This window comes from Malaya genurostris, chromosome 1, assembly GCF_030247185.1.
Source record: "Malaya genurostris strain Urasoe2022 chromosome 1, Malgen_1.1, whole genome shotgun sequence".
Lineage (NCBI taxonomy): Eukaryota > Metazoa > Arthropoda > Insecta > Diptera > Culicidae > Malaya > Malaya genurostris.
Window position 1 is genome coordinate 77343270 of NC_080570.1, and position 15534 is coordinate 77358803.

Here is a 15534-nt window from a genome sequence, read left to right on the forward strand (position 1 = left end):
CATCTCCGAGAAAAGTTAGGGCAAAAAACGTTACATACAACCATATGCACATACACTTTTATACACACACACACAAACATTTTGCGTACTTGACGAACTGATTTGAATGGTATATGACACTCGGCTCTCCGGGCCTCGGTTCAAAAGTCGGGTTTCACAGTGATTGCATAACCTTTCTATATGAGAAAGGTAAAAAACAGGTATTATTGTCGTTAGGTCTATTATCTTGTTTCTGTCATAGAAAAAATAACAATAATACTTTAGATTCTGGAAACTCCACTGTTTGAGTCTTCCACCCAGTGGTGTATGGTAAAATTCGGAAAAATATTGAAGGATCAATAACGTGGCAAATTAAAACGGCAAAAAAATACAAAATGATACCACTACCAAATTATCGGAAGTAATAAGAAACATTGGTCCGAAATTTTCAGATACTTTAACTCAACTAAATTCGTGACATTTTATGAAAGTGAAGAAAACTCAAAATAACGTCCTGTCTAAATGGACTTTAAATCAGTGATTCTGAAAGATGGTAGGAGATGTCATGCACAAAAATATTACTTTTGATGAATCTATTGGAATTGTACGCAAACTTCAACGAAAAATATCCACGCGACAAAATTGGCTTTGGTTGGAAAATTGCTTTAAATTTGTGTCAGACTGCATCCTCTAAAAACGAGTGTCCACTACAGAGCTTAACCTATTGTTTTACAAGTGTACAGGGTATTTGTATGGCTTATGCAACGATAACACTAATACTAAGAATCCTTCCAAATTAATGGTGATTTCAGGTGTTACCAAAAGTAGTACATTGAAGGAGGATTCGAGAATTTCAGGCCTAATTTTCAGAGGAAATTTTCTGTATAATTTCAGCTAATCCCGATCCAGAGGTGGTCGCTCAAGCTCGAGCTCTAACGTTAAAATAGCAATAGTTTATAAAAGCTGAGTGAACCACCTTCTAGAAAATGTAACAATTTTTGATCAAATACATATGTATATGCTTATTACAGCATATGTGCACAGATATTTTCTGATCTCGACGAACTGTATCGAACAGTTTATACCATTCAATCCGAACCTTGATTCTTAAGTCGCTTTTCGGAGCAACATGCAGTCTGTGCCTAATCAGCCCAACCAAGCGCAAATGAATTACTCCGAACACTACTGTCCCCGCGAATTTAATTGGGACGGTTAAATTAGCACCAGTCACCAATAGATTTTAACGCCACCCGGGCTGAACAAATGATGTTATATTAAGATCGCTATCGTTTAGGTTGGTTTACGCGGCGTGAATTGGTGACAGGTAGGATTCCATTAACCTTTCAGTTTCAGTGGTTTTCTGACTAAGCAGCTATACTTTCGGTTGCCTGTCTGGTGCCTGTCCAGACGAAGATCAAATCGAATTCCGTTCCGAACAAATAACTGGTTCGGTCAACTTTCAGATCGAGCATTTTTTTATCGCGGAAACTTTCAAATTTTGAAGGTGAATAATGTGGGTGAAGGCAGTCTGGAGCCAGGTAGTATAAAATTCCGAATAAAATAAATTTGATTTTTTATTTAGAATAAAAGCTGCTTCATTTCAAATATGGTTTTCCATGGCAAATCCTTCGTTTGCGTTCTGCGAAGAAATGCAAACATCTCTTCAGACGAAATCGCCTTAGACAGTTTCTTTAAGCTGATTTTTTTTATTTCATTCGGTAAAATATGTTCCTCGTCAACTCAAGCAAACGGCTATAAATGGGAAAATCCTTCAAGATCCTCATTCAGAGAAAGATGCTTTACTTGACTACCAACAGGTGGAAAAGTTGAAATCATACACCCTCTGTACGGCTCCAACTTCTCCCACCCATTTGTTATTACATCATCAAGTAAAGCACAGCTAAATGTTGGCAAGAATCATCATCAATTAGGATGTTAGTACAACTTTTTCGCGTAGCATTTCTTTCTACATTTTCCTCAGTCGCTTGAGTCTGTTAATGGCACCTTAAGTGAAAATCTTTTGAAGTGCACTTGAAAGTTGTTCTGTGCTCGTGTAAGCAGCCGTTTTACGCCTGCAGTCTTCACACTGTTTCTTCGAAGCAGTTCCTGTTTCTCAAGCTTACAAGCGAATGTGGTCGATGTTCAACAAGAGTAAGTTTGAAGTTAACACGGGTTTGAGTTCAAGACGATGTTAATTTATTGTATCATGTTTCGCGCGAGAGTTGATTTAGCTCTAGAGAACGAGTACCCAAGTAGCAGGATTTCTGATAGCACATAGATTTATTCTGTTGTTTGCGAACTTCTTTAACAATCGCGTTCGTTTTTTTCTTCGTTTGTTTATGAGGTTTATTTCGAATATGCACTGCTAAATTTGATCAATGCACTGCTAAATTTGATTCAAATCACGAAGCCGTTAAAACTGACTCCTTTATACCGTTTTCGAACATTTCCGTGAGGTAATGTTCCAAAGACCAAACCAAAGACTGTCGGAAATAAAACCAGAAAAAGCATATTCCTCCGTACATTAAAGCTCGCAATAAGCCAGTCAAGTTCTTGTCTTATTTGGCAAGCAGGCACTGCAGTTAAGGGGGGTAGGGTCAAAACGATGAAAAAAATAATCATGTTTACGATTTTTTCCAGAATTCACGTTTAACAAAATAAATTTAAATGTTCTGCATGATAGAAAGCATCATTCGAACAACATTTTGCAATTTTTGCATGGAAAAATATTGAGAAATAAGTCGGTGAAAAGATATTTTTGAGGACGCTTCTTAAAAATCATGATTTGCGGTGTCCACTGTATCTCAGCGCAGACTAATCAGAAGTCAACAAATGAAAGCAGCATAGTAAGAGTAGAAGTTTTTCTAGACCCCAACGTTTCTGTTTTATTTTTATTTTTTTTTTATTTTTGATGGTTGTTTAAAGAGAAAACTGCGATTTTTCACGAAAAAATCCGCTAATTTGTAGCTGTAAAACTTTCCCAAAGTAACAAACAACGAAAAAGAAAACGTTGGGGTCTGGTTTTTTATATATAGAGAGCGTGTGCAAAATTTGAAAAAAAAAATTGGTGCAGTAGTTTTTGAATGACGATGGACACGGACTTTCAAAATCTGCTTTCGAGAAAAACGCGTTTGAAGTTTTTTGTTTATAAAATCAATGGATACAATTTATTTCTCCAGGGAGCCCGTAGGACCTAACACCTTCAAAAAATCATATTTTTTCATTTATAATTTATTATAATGAAACATTTCAAGAATGTTTTGTCAAGTTTTAAAGTCAATCGAAGCAGAAATCTTGGGCCTGTGCGCCGAGCTCTTGCTTCTTCGCAGAATAAGATAGCCATAGATAAAGGTCCATAACTTCCAGAGTTTCGTTCCAATAGGCTTCAAAATTTCACAGAATATTCTTAAAATGTTTTACTATAACAAAATATAAAGAAAATAATAAATGATTTTTCAAAAGTGTTAGACCCTACCCGCCCTTTTAGAATTGATATCGAGACGCTGCACAGAGGGTCATTTTCTCGCTCTTTATTATCACTATAAAAGAGTGATTTTCGGGGTAAAGCATCTTCATATTATCTTCATATTAGTTGCTCAAAATTGTGGCCGCCATCGATTTAAGTAATTAAACCCCCTGAAAGTAAATTATGTATTAAGTAATTTTAAACAAATTTCCAAAAAGGCACCTTTTACCTATACTCCGTGTAAAGTTTGATGATCGCAGATGAGTAATTCGACCATGGTTTAAATTGAAACTCCTATGGTCTTAATGAAATTATAAAGAAGTTTCATGATCACGACAGGCAAGAATGTCGCGAGTTGGGGCCCATGGCATTATTTGTAAATGGTTGTCTATATTAATAACTAATGTACTGATCTAACTCAAATCAGTAAGTAATCATAAGTTTATCACATAACACAATATCTGTAACCAATTCTAATATTATTCTAGTCTATTCAGAATTTAAAAGTATAAAATTTTCAATCAGGTACCAAAATTAGATACAGGTTTAATAGGTTTCTGTGGTGATCGGAAACTACCATTAAATTCATTATTCCTTAGAGCTATTATGTTTTGCTTATAAGAGTACTGAGGTACTTAGGGTACTGTTTTTTTATTCAATAAAAAATTTATTCAGCCTCATTTGCGTACAAGCGTTACATGGCCGATCGAGCCTATTTTTTATGTTAAAAGGATTTTCATTATTGGATCTCATTGTCACCCTTTTGCATGGGAAAGAGGAGCTACCATTTTCATCCAGCGAGGATTGGTGCCCTTTATTCACGGCTCGGTTCATCATTATCATCGTTTTTTTTATTGTTATTGTCCAAAGTATTGTACTGGGTGGTCTCCGTTTTTATTTCGTTGTCATTGTTGTTCCTAAGCTTAAGGTCGTTGTCAGTTACTGTAGCTACACCATGTTGTACATTGGTTGCCGTTGCTAGTAGATGCAATGGTGAAAGCATTTTCGAAATATGAATATTTGGCTCACTAGATACCGTTTCTGAACGGTTTTCCTTGTCCTTGGGTAAAGGTTAATTTTTCGCAGTTTCAGTAAAATGTTTACCGTAGTGAGCAGGTTTTTCACAAAACTGACATGCAAACAGCTAATTCTCGTAGGTAACCAATGATTTATGATGACACCTACCACCCTGACCAATAGTCACGTAAAATGGAATCGCCTCAAGTGTATACGTAAAAAATCCGAAACACTTTCCTTACAAGAATTTCTTCATACTGCGACTCATTGACCTGCGAGAGAAGGTCACAAACATTACACGCACCGGAATTTTGTATTTAACGTTATCATACTCGACATTGCGCGCTTCTTTAATTATAGCGAATGGAATTGCATCTCATTCACGTCTTAACATGATATACACTGAGTTACAAATCTTGTTGAATTGTATTTCACATACATCATTTACGTATTGATGCATTCGTTCTTTTAGCAAGATTTCAATTTCGTTTGCTACTGGATTAACTTTGCAGCGCTTCAAATCAATACGAATTGAATTTCATCACGAAGGCCAAGTTCTAGAATTTTGTAGATCATAATAGCTCATTTCGAATACACTATTGTTCCCAACATTGCATTGTCTGTGTCACTGTCGTTTCGATTGTAGGCGATTTTTGACTGTGTCGGATGAGATGCGAGCAAGAACTGTGGGAACTGTTATTTTACAGCGTTAAATGCATTGACAATGCAACTAACAAACATTCAATTTTCGAAATATGTAATTCTTCAGAACACAATAGGAATGTTAACATGTATCCTAAAAGTTCAGTTACCATACCAAAATTTTTAAGTTGATTTCTTGAACTTTTTTTCATGCATAAAATGAAATTTCTGGGGTGTTTCCCAATATACCTAATTAATCTAATCAATTGAAACAAGAGACGGACAAACACTATGACAAAACATAAATCATGGCTCACAAACTCTAGTACAGATAACGAATCCAAATGACCTAGTTATCGGTATTCCTTGTATGGTTATTTTAGATTTCGCTTAAAGCACTCTCGGAAAACCTTATTTGTAATTGTCATCTCATTTGTCGGCACAAGGGTACACTTACCCTATTGTCAATGTGCTAAATCGTTTCATTTATATGGATCAAACACTCCAAATCAAATTTTGTTTGAGATTCGCAGTGATATGAAGATCGTTGTAAATTCCAACATTTTCTGTTTGACAGCGCATTCATCTTATAACTGTAGCTTTAATTTTACAATATATATATATATATATATATATATATATATATATATATATATATATATATATATATATATATATATATATATATATATATATATATATTCTTTGATTCGGTGGCAACCTTACGAGACTTAATGAAAAATAAAACACAAAATCTTTTCCGACGCCATCGCCTGCATCAACAGCAACATGGTTCGGAACGCTCAGTATAGATTGCCCTATCAGAAAGTAAATGGCTATTGGTAATCCATCGCGTGCACAGAAAAAAATATGGATTTTTTACATGTTTATCAACGGTGAGTATTATCACTCGAAAAAAATAACGCTATTCCACTCTAATCTTGAATGCGTTGATTTTTTAAATGACTAAGACTGTAATAGTAGGTTTGAAAAATAAACACAAAATAAAGGAATATGAAGAAGTTCTATTCTACAATCAACAAATATTTCTAACTGTGTACAACCGAGGATGTGTTCTGATTTGGGCACCGCCTGGAGGCCGCTTGCTATCACGAACCGAGCTGATAATGGACGCACGTTCCGCTTCGCGTGATAGGAAGTTGTTGATGAAATTTATTTTCGATACGTTTTCCCCACTGCAATTTACACTCAATTGTGTATGCATTTTTTCTGCATTCAATTAAATGTACGTAGCACTCAATGAGCTTTCCAATAGGTCTCTAGTTCATCCATAGGTTACATCGGCATTTTTTTGCTACACGACTCGCGTAGAATTAATATTATGTTCTCATTTTTTGTAATAATATGATTATTGGAAAATCAACTATTTCAATGCAATGATTCCAGTTGTGTGAAGCGTTGTGGCACCTGACGGAAGGAAGAAGAATATGATTGGGCTGCATGTTTCGTGCACAATTGACGCCTTCTTGCCCAGGACAAATTGTGTGCTGCTGTTTATACATTTCTGCGTACATGTGCCATGATACATCCCACAGGGAGATCAGCAATATATGCAGCACGCTACGTTATACGACGACAAATGCGAAATGTTGGACACTGTTCAGGGTGATCAAATTTATGAAAATATCAAATAACATATTGTGCATATAAATGCACTGATTTGAATATAACCTATCTTCCGATTGGAAATGAAAATTATTTTATTAAAATTTAAATTATGCCAATAGAAATTTAAAATAGGACCTAGCTATAATCAGAAGGGCCACCGTCGAAACTTTGAATACAAATCAAACGACAATGATCCCTGCCTCTGGGAAGGCGCAACAATCGTTGAATGTATATCGCTCTTCAATCCGAAATGAAGGCAGTTTGCAATCAAATATCGCGTAATTTGCTGATAGATGATTCTGCCAAAGTCGACCGGGACAGGCTTAAATCAATTCTTATCACCAGGTAGAGCGGAATTTAGGAAAATTTATATGTATATGCGTATAATTACATCCTTTGTGATTGCTGTACATATCACATTCATTAAAGGAATTCATATTTTAATTATTGTTTCGGATTAATTGTCTATCGATTTGAAAAACGTTTAATTTTTACTCTAATCAATTCACTATTCGTACCCTGTATTGATCCTAATATTAAAAACTGACGGCAAGATGTGTCCCCTTATCCGATGGAGAAGGAGGCTCGGCTAGTTAGAAAGAGTTTTGTCATTGGGTATATTATAACATTTTTTTTTAAACATTGTTTTTAAATTTAGTCGATGATTTAGCTTCTAACCTAGTTGCCATATGTTAGAATCCTGATATGGAATGATTTTTAGAAACATTAGAATCGTTGCATCTAGTCATCTCGACGTTTCAAGCAATTCAAGTGCCAAGGTTTTGTTCTTTGCTCCAATTTGAGTGTAATCAAGGCATTCTTTTCTTCCGTAAACCGGTGTAGTGCCACCGTTAAAAACGAAAATGCCATAAGAGTTTCGGAATCAAAAAATAAATTAGCTTAAAATTTACATAACAATTTTTCATTATGAAAAACAATTTGTATCATCAAATTGTAGGCTTCATTATTATCAAAAAATTTCACATATTGGTTATATCTAATAGTGAATTAAGTTACCAGAAGGCAGTGTTTTTACAAATATGCATGGACATTTATCCATGAGAAAGCTTTTTTCAAAGTGGGTGTCGCGTTTACTCATAGTCGATCAAAAAAATAACAACGTGTTGATGATTCAGAGCAGGGTTTGGCCATGTTTAGAGATGTCGGAATGTCGATCGATTCATCGAGTAATCGGCTAATAACTCAGATAATCGACAGATATTTAATCGATAAGTATGAAACTTACAGTCGATTATTTATCTAATCGAATAACTAGAAAAATTTAACACTAATAATCAAATAATTAATCGAGTAATCGATTAAATACTCTACTAAACGATTAGTTAAAAAAATTATCGATATATGACAATGCACAGTGGTCCAGGAAGCAAAATTAGCAGGAAACAATTGTTTACACTTTTATTATTGGCCTCAGAGATTTGAAGTCTTCGGCACATTAGTTCCACTTAATAAACTGCGTTTTTCGGCCATAGTGGTTTTAGGGTGGTCCTAAAACAAACTATGAATTAAAAAATTATTTCCAAATCTGGATGAGATAGAACAATGCATCCTTCCACAATAATTTAGAATAATCAATTTAAGGCAACTTTGTCGAAGATATTGGTTGTGTATCTTTAACCGGTTTTATATTAGAACGGTTAACATATCCTTAGTTAGGGTGCTTCTAAAAAAACAGTTTTTATTCAATAACTTTTTCGTTTGAATTTTCTCAATAAAGTAATGTTCTAAGAAATTCAGGAGCCTAAAAAGACACAACTTTTAGTGGAAGAAGATTTTTTTGTACTACCTGGTTCAATAGTTATGTGAGATTTTAACAATACGAGGTCTGTTCAAAAAGTACCCGGAATTCTCATTTTTCTAAAAAAAATATTTATTTATTCGTCTACATCTATATGGTCCCCTTCAAAGTAATCCCCCTAGATATAATACACTTATGCCAGCGTTTTTTCCAGTCTTCGAAACACCCCTGATAGTCACTTTTTGTAATGCTCTGTAGCACTCTCAGCGATTCTGCCTTTATCTCTTCAATCGATGAAAAACGCTGTCCTTTCATGGGTCTCTTCAACTTTGGGAACAGGAAAAAATCACACGGAGCGATATTTGGTAAATAAGGAGGTTGGGGTATGATTAAAATCTTGTTTTTAGCCAAAAAATCACGAATAAGCAACGATGAATGAGCAGGTGCGTTATCGTGGTGCAAAACCCATGAATTGTTTTTCCATAAATCGGGGCGTTTTTCTCGAATTGCTTCACGCAAACGTCGCATTACTTCAAGGTAATCCTCCTTATTGACGGTTTGACCTTTTGGCAAGAATTCTTTATGCACTATGCCATTATAATCGAAGAAAACAGTAAGCAAAACGTTGACATTTGATCGAACTTGACGTGCTTTTTTCACTCTTGGTGACGTTGGGTGCTTCCACGTGGACGATTGTGCTTTTGTTTCTACATCATAACCGTACACCCATGTTTCATCACCAGTTATGACCGTTTCAAGTAAATTTGGATCGTCGTTGACGTCGTTTAACAGTTCCTGAGCGATGGTAATGCGTTTGTTTTTTTGATCAAAATTCAGCAGTTTTGGAACGAATTTTGCTGCCACTCGTTTCATGCCCAAAACATTTGAAAAAATATGATGGCATGAGCCAACTGATATGCCAACTTCATCAGCAACTTCTCTAATAGTGATTCGGCGATCATCCATAATCATTTTTTCCACTTTTCCCACATTTTCATCGATTATTGACGTGCTGGGTCGACCGGAGCGTTCGTCGTCTTCAACGTCTTCGCGGCCATCTTGGAAACGCTTATACCACTCGTAAACACTTGTTTTTTTTCATAGCAGACTCACCGTAGGCTCTCTGTAACATTTCGCACACTTGGTTACACTTTATTTCATTTTTCACGCAAAATTTAATACAAATTCTTTGACTCTTCAATTCTTCCATTGTTTAAACTAACAAAAATCGCCGAGCTCAAAAAAACACGTCTACACCAGCCGCTACAAGACAGAATGTACACAATGAATACAGCTGAAAATTTCACCATACATCAGGGACATATGTACCAACACAATAAAAAAATTGACCACTGGATTCTCCAGACGCGCGCAATTAAAAAATTCCGGGAACATTTTGAACTTTTTACTTTCTTGTACTTTTTTATATAATATGAGAAAAAATTGGAAAACAGTTATTTTTTTATCTCATTTAAATAAAAAATTTCATGCAAGTATTTTTGAACGTTATCATATAACATCTAGCTTAGTAATATACTAAGGAGTGTTAGAAAAAGGAATTGAGAGTGTATTTTCATAACAAATATTTAAAATCTATTCTTTGGACATTTGTGATACGTATAGTAAGATGTACCTTATAAACTTTTTATCTTTCTCATAAAAAAGGTTTTAAAATCACTGATTTCTGAACAGAGGTTCGTAAAGCCGAATATCATATACCAATCAAAAGTGTTTGTGTTTGTCACATTTTTGCACACGAATTTTTTTCGGAGATGGTTCAACTGATGTTTACAAACTCAGTTTCAATGGGGAGAAATGTCCTAATTTTCATTTCATTTATATGCAATTACATGGTGAAAAGCGTCAACAAATCAATTTCCTAGTGTTTCTTATAAGTGGCCATGCAAAGGAAGGGGATTTTCCTAAACTACTTAGTAAAATAATTGGAACAATATGTATATTAACGAGTATCATATTACAATATTACATGCCGCGTATTTGCTGGAAGGAAAACTTTGTTAGTATTATTGTTTGTTCTGTTTTTCAGAGAAATGATGGGATCGGAAGTCATTAGAAGCCTTAAGAACAGATCTTATGAATTGACCTGTCTGTTGAATTTTCTTGTATTATTTTCCCTTAATATTCGAATGCATTTGTTTCTCGTTTCTGCTGCTTCTTTTAAGAACATTCCAATTGGAAGAATTGCATATTGTACAATAGCCACTCCATGCACGAGTAATTTGTGTACAGTTGGTGACAAAGCGTACCAATCACCAGCGTACGCTGAAGCCTTTTTTATGCGAATTTACGTACCGCATAAAAAAACCGCATAAAAAATAATCGCATAATAAAAGACCTCAGTGTATTCTGAAAGACACCACATCGATCTCCATTTGCTGTTAATTAGTGATAGTATAACATAAAGTCTTTCCAATATATCATGATCCAGTCCTGTTATTTTAGCAACTATCTTTCTTCTTAAAAACCGCCTCGCAACATTACCGCTGTTTTCTCCCCCTGGCCAAGGTTCACTGATTCGTAGATCCAATTGCTCTTGATTATTTTTCTTTGAAATTTTCCACGTTGGTTTCTCCAAGCACAAGCGATAAGAAATCTCGAGAAGCATTCCATATTGCGAATATACGCATGAAGCGGAGAGAGTCCGAATTGGTACTAAATTACCAAAACTGATGAAACTGACATGAAGACAAAACACAAAACTAACCTGACGCCACACTTGCTCAGTTCAAATAATCGTGCAGTTTTTTATTCAGAGTAAGGTTCATCTGAACTGTCCGAAAAACTGAACGTGTATGGGCCGCTTTAGGTTTCCCACGAACATAACATAATCACACACACTACGCTGAATGAACATCATTTGACAGATAACGGTGTTATTGTAAATTTAAGCATCGGTATATGTTAAACAAAAACTTTATTCATCATGAAGTTGTGATGTGATCTAGTAAAACTTAATTCGTTTTGTTTTCACCGCAGTCAATCTCAAACGAATGAATACGCTTTAACAATTCAGTAGTACTGTCACGTGTTTTTCTCGCGCAAAACGGAACTTTTAACGACTTTTTCGTAGTTGAGCCCATGGTATGAAAGCTTGTTAAAATTTTCTTTTCTTTACGTTTCGTCTTAGACTCGTCAGTGCAGAGCAGTACAAATTGAACTGCTCAATGCAAACTTAAACAGTTCAACTTGAACCGCCAAGCAGACATAAAGTTAATGCTATTGGCAAAACACTTATTAATTGGCACCGAAATGCCATGTCTTTGCTGACGTGCCGAACGGAAACGTGATTTTCGGCTAATACTGGCCGATTCAGGTATGGTCATTCGGTGCCAATTAATAAGTGTTTTGCAAATAGCATTCTTTTTACTTCTGCTTAGTGGTTCAAGTTGAACTGTTTAGGTTTGCATTAAGAAGTTCGATTTGAACTGCTCTGCACTGACGAGTCTAAGACGAAACGTAAAGAAAAGTGAAAACGGTTATGTGCCCTAAGCACAAACTTAGGTTAACCCCTAAATGACTTGTTAAAATTGTTCAAATAAAATATTCTTCGCTATCATGCTGTATGATAACGTACAAAAATAATTGCACGAAATTTTGATTTAAATGAGATAGAAAAATAACTGTTTTCCAATTTTTCTCATATTATATAAAAAAGTACAAGCTATCAAATGCAATCAAAATTTTTTTTTCGGATTGCACCATTTTTAGAAACCGTCATTTAAAAAAAGCGTATTTTATTGTTAAAATCTTACATAACTATTGAACCAGGTAGTACAAAAAAATCTTCTTCCACTAAAAGTTTCGTCTTTTTAGGCTTCTGAATTTCTTAGAACATTACTTTATTGAGAAAATTCAAACGAAAAAGTTATTGAATAAATACTGTTTTTTTAGAAGCACCCTAACTAAGGATATGTTAACCGTTCTAATATTAAACCGGTTAAAGATACACAACCAATATCTTCGACAAAGTTGCCTTAAATTGATTATTCTAAATTATTGTGGAAGGATGCATTGTTCTATCTCATCCAGATTTGGAAATAATTTTTTAATTCATAGTTTATTTTAGGACCACCCTAAAACCACTATGGCCGAAAAACGCAGTTTATTAAGTGGAACTAATGTGCCGAAGACTTCAAATTCAACAATTGTTTCCTGCTAATTTTGCTTCCTGGACCACTGTGCAATGGATGAAACATGGATTCATTTCTTCAATCCAGAATCAAGTCGATCATCATCCGAGTGGGCTGCAGCAGGTGAGCTACAATCGAAGTGACCAAAGGCACAACAGTCAGTTAAAAAGGTTATGGCTTTTGTATTTTGAGATGCGCATGATATAATATATATATATATATATATATATATATATATATATATATATATATATATATATATATATATATATATATATATATATATATATATATATATATATATATATATCTTGAAAAGGGAAAAACAATCAATAGCAAACAATAAATAGTGTTGGTAGATCGTTTGAATACAAAAATCAAGAAAAACATATGTCAGGTAAGTCGATGCTTTTTTGCGGACAAAAAAAAACATTATTTTTGTGTTTTTTATAGCACCATCGTTCAACAGAATAAATTCATTTGTTTTCCCTAACACAATGCATCATTCGAACAATATTTTGTAGTTTTTTCGTGGAGAAATATTGAGAAATAAATCGGTGAAGGAATATTTTTGAAGACTCTATTCATGAATCATGATTTGCGTTGTCCACTGTGTATAAGCGTAGACTTCTCAGAAGTCAACGATTCAAAGCAGCATAATTACAGTAGATGTTTTTCTAGACGATTTTTCACGAAAAAGTCCACAATTTTTTAACTTTAAAATCTTCCCAATATATCAACCAACGAAAATGAAAACGTTGGAGTCTATTAATTTACTGTGAAGTAGTTTTTGAATGGTCACAGACTTTCCAAACCTGCTTTCAAGAAAAACGTGTTCAAAGTTCATTGTCTATAAAATCAAAGGAAACAATTTATTTTCTATTTTTTTATATCATTTATTTTACCCCGGCTTTAACCATTTTGGTCGTTCACCGAGGAATTTATTTTCTAGATGGAGCAAAGGGTTTAGCACTTTTGAATTTGTTGTAATAAAACATTTCAAGAATGTTTAGTTAAATTCGAGTCAATTGAAGCAGAGCTCTTGGGCCTGTGCGCTAAGCTCTTGTCTTCTTCGCAGTATGAGGTAAGGAAAGATAACGGTCCATAATTTCCAGAATTTTGTTCCGATAGGCTTGAGAATTTGAAATGTTTTACTATTAGAAAATACATAGAATACATAGAATTTTCAAAAGCGTTAGACCCTATTCACCCCTTAAGTAAAGCGTAAATTTCATTTTTTCTAAGAATGAAGGCTAAGTAAGTATAAATTGAATTCAATTGAAAGGCCCAATAGTTCCAATGACTACTGTTAAATATTGTTCGAATCCAAAACCCATCACTAATCAAAATTGAAGATCTTCTCAGTTGATGATAAAATCATTTCGATTTGGTTGGTCTTCGGTTTCCAGTTTCAAATGTACTACATACTGTTGCATAGTTGTTATTTGGACAGCATTTCCTCTACCATCATATGAAGCACGCTGTATGCTCATCAATATACAAACACTTAAAGAACGCCACGACTTTGCAATGCTTTATTTTATCAGCGACATTATTTCTCAACGCATTCAATCAGCTCCATTATTATCAATTAAATTTTTATATACCTAGTCGTCAAATACGTTTCAGGAATTTTTTTTAGAATAATATACTAGATGCAAAATTATGCAAAATACAGCCCAGTCAATCGAATAATGCGCCATTACAATCAATACTGTGAACATCTTGACCTTACTATGTCAAAAAATCAAATAAAAGCTCAGCTTTGTCGTAGAAATAATGCGTAGTATGTAAGGGAACATTGTAAACTATTTATATGTAGTCTACATTTGCTTGACAAAATAAATAAATAAATCGGACGGAGTAGTTTCCATACGCAGATGAAAAGGTACATTGGTTCTATTCAGTCAGACGAATTTCTGAGTTGTGTTTCACATTCAGACTAGTTTAATCGGCTAATCAGTTTCTCCGGATACGAAATTTTTTCACATATTTCCATATATACTATTCCTTTCGTCAGTTTTTTATCAATCTGTTTTCCCTCTGAGTGCTGATAAAAATATAGTCTATTCATAATGCATAAATTGATTTCTACGTTCTTTTATCAGCAAAGAAAGCAAAACTTGTAGGCGATTTATGATGAAGTTTTAAAATAAACGAATTGTCATATATATCTTTGTTGATAAATATATGATCAGATGCTTACTAGAAATTGGAAAAAATGATTCTATAAATGATATGCAGAGTACAAAATACCTAAGATTGCGATTAATTACCCCCTAGCAGTCAAGTGCTACTGTATCGCGAAGAATGATTAAAGCAAATTGCCTTCAATGAAACTGGTTTATCGTAAAAAATATCGCTTGCATTGACTTGGTCCCGCATACCAGAACCGATACTTATGTAGCACGTCCATTGAGTGCGTCAACCGTCCTTCTCGAGCACATCTCATTCGCCGTGGCACACACAACATTATTTCACATCATACATATCACTTCATCCGATCGCTTCCCATTGGATCTCCGTCATATCGAACGACGGTAAACTTTCTTTCTTTTTTTTTGCTGCATCGACGTGGCGAGTGCATAAAAAAACGAGTATATGATACTAACCTTCCATCCTGCGCTACTGTTGGAGTCTCCCTTATCTTTAAAATATGGCACATTCTGCACCATCCATTCATAGATCTGGCTGAGCGTTAGTCGGTTATCACCTGCTGAACTAATTGCTTGTGTAATTAAATCAGCGTACGACAGGTTACCCCAAGCGTTGCGACGCGATGAGTTTTTCTTCGTGGTGGATGACACTGATTGCGGTTGATTTGCATTGGCACCTGGAAAAAAAGAAGAGCAGGAAATTTTCCATCAAACACGGAACAAGTTGGACGGTAG

At 34.7% G+C, this 15534-nt stretch overlaps 1 protein-coding gene across 5 annotated transcripts in view; it reads right to left on the bottom strand.

Moving 5' to 3' along the window:
* The window catches only part of LOC131440515 (forkhead box protein O), a 208514-nt gene that overhangs the window by 170955 nt on the left and 22025 nt on the right, over positions 1 to 15534 (bottom strand). For all 5 annotated transcript variants that reach the window (XR_009231397.1, XM_058611860.1, XM_058611859.1 and 2 more), the window contains exon 3: positions 15256 to 15476. Coding sequence is in view for 4 of the 5 variants with exons in the window: in XM_058611860.1 (XP_058467843.1) it covers positions 15256 to 15476 (221 nt within the window). In the remaining variant the exon portion in view is untranslated. The remainder of the gene's footprint in view (positions 1 to 15255; positions 15477 to 15534) is intronic.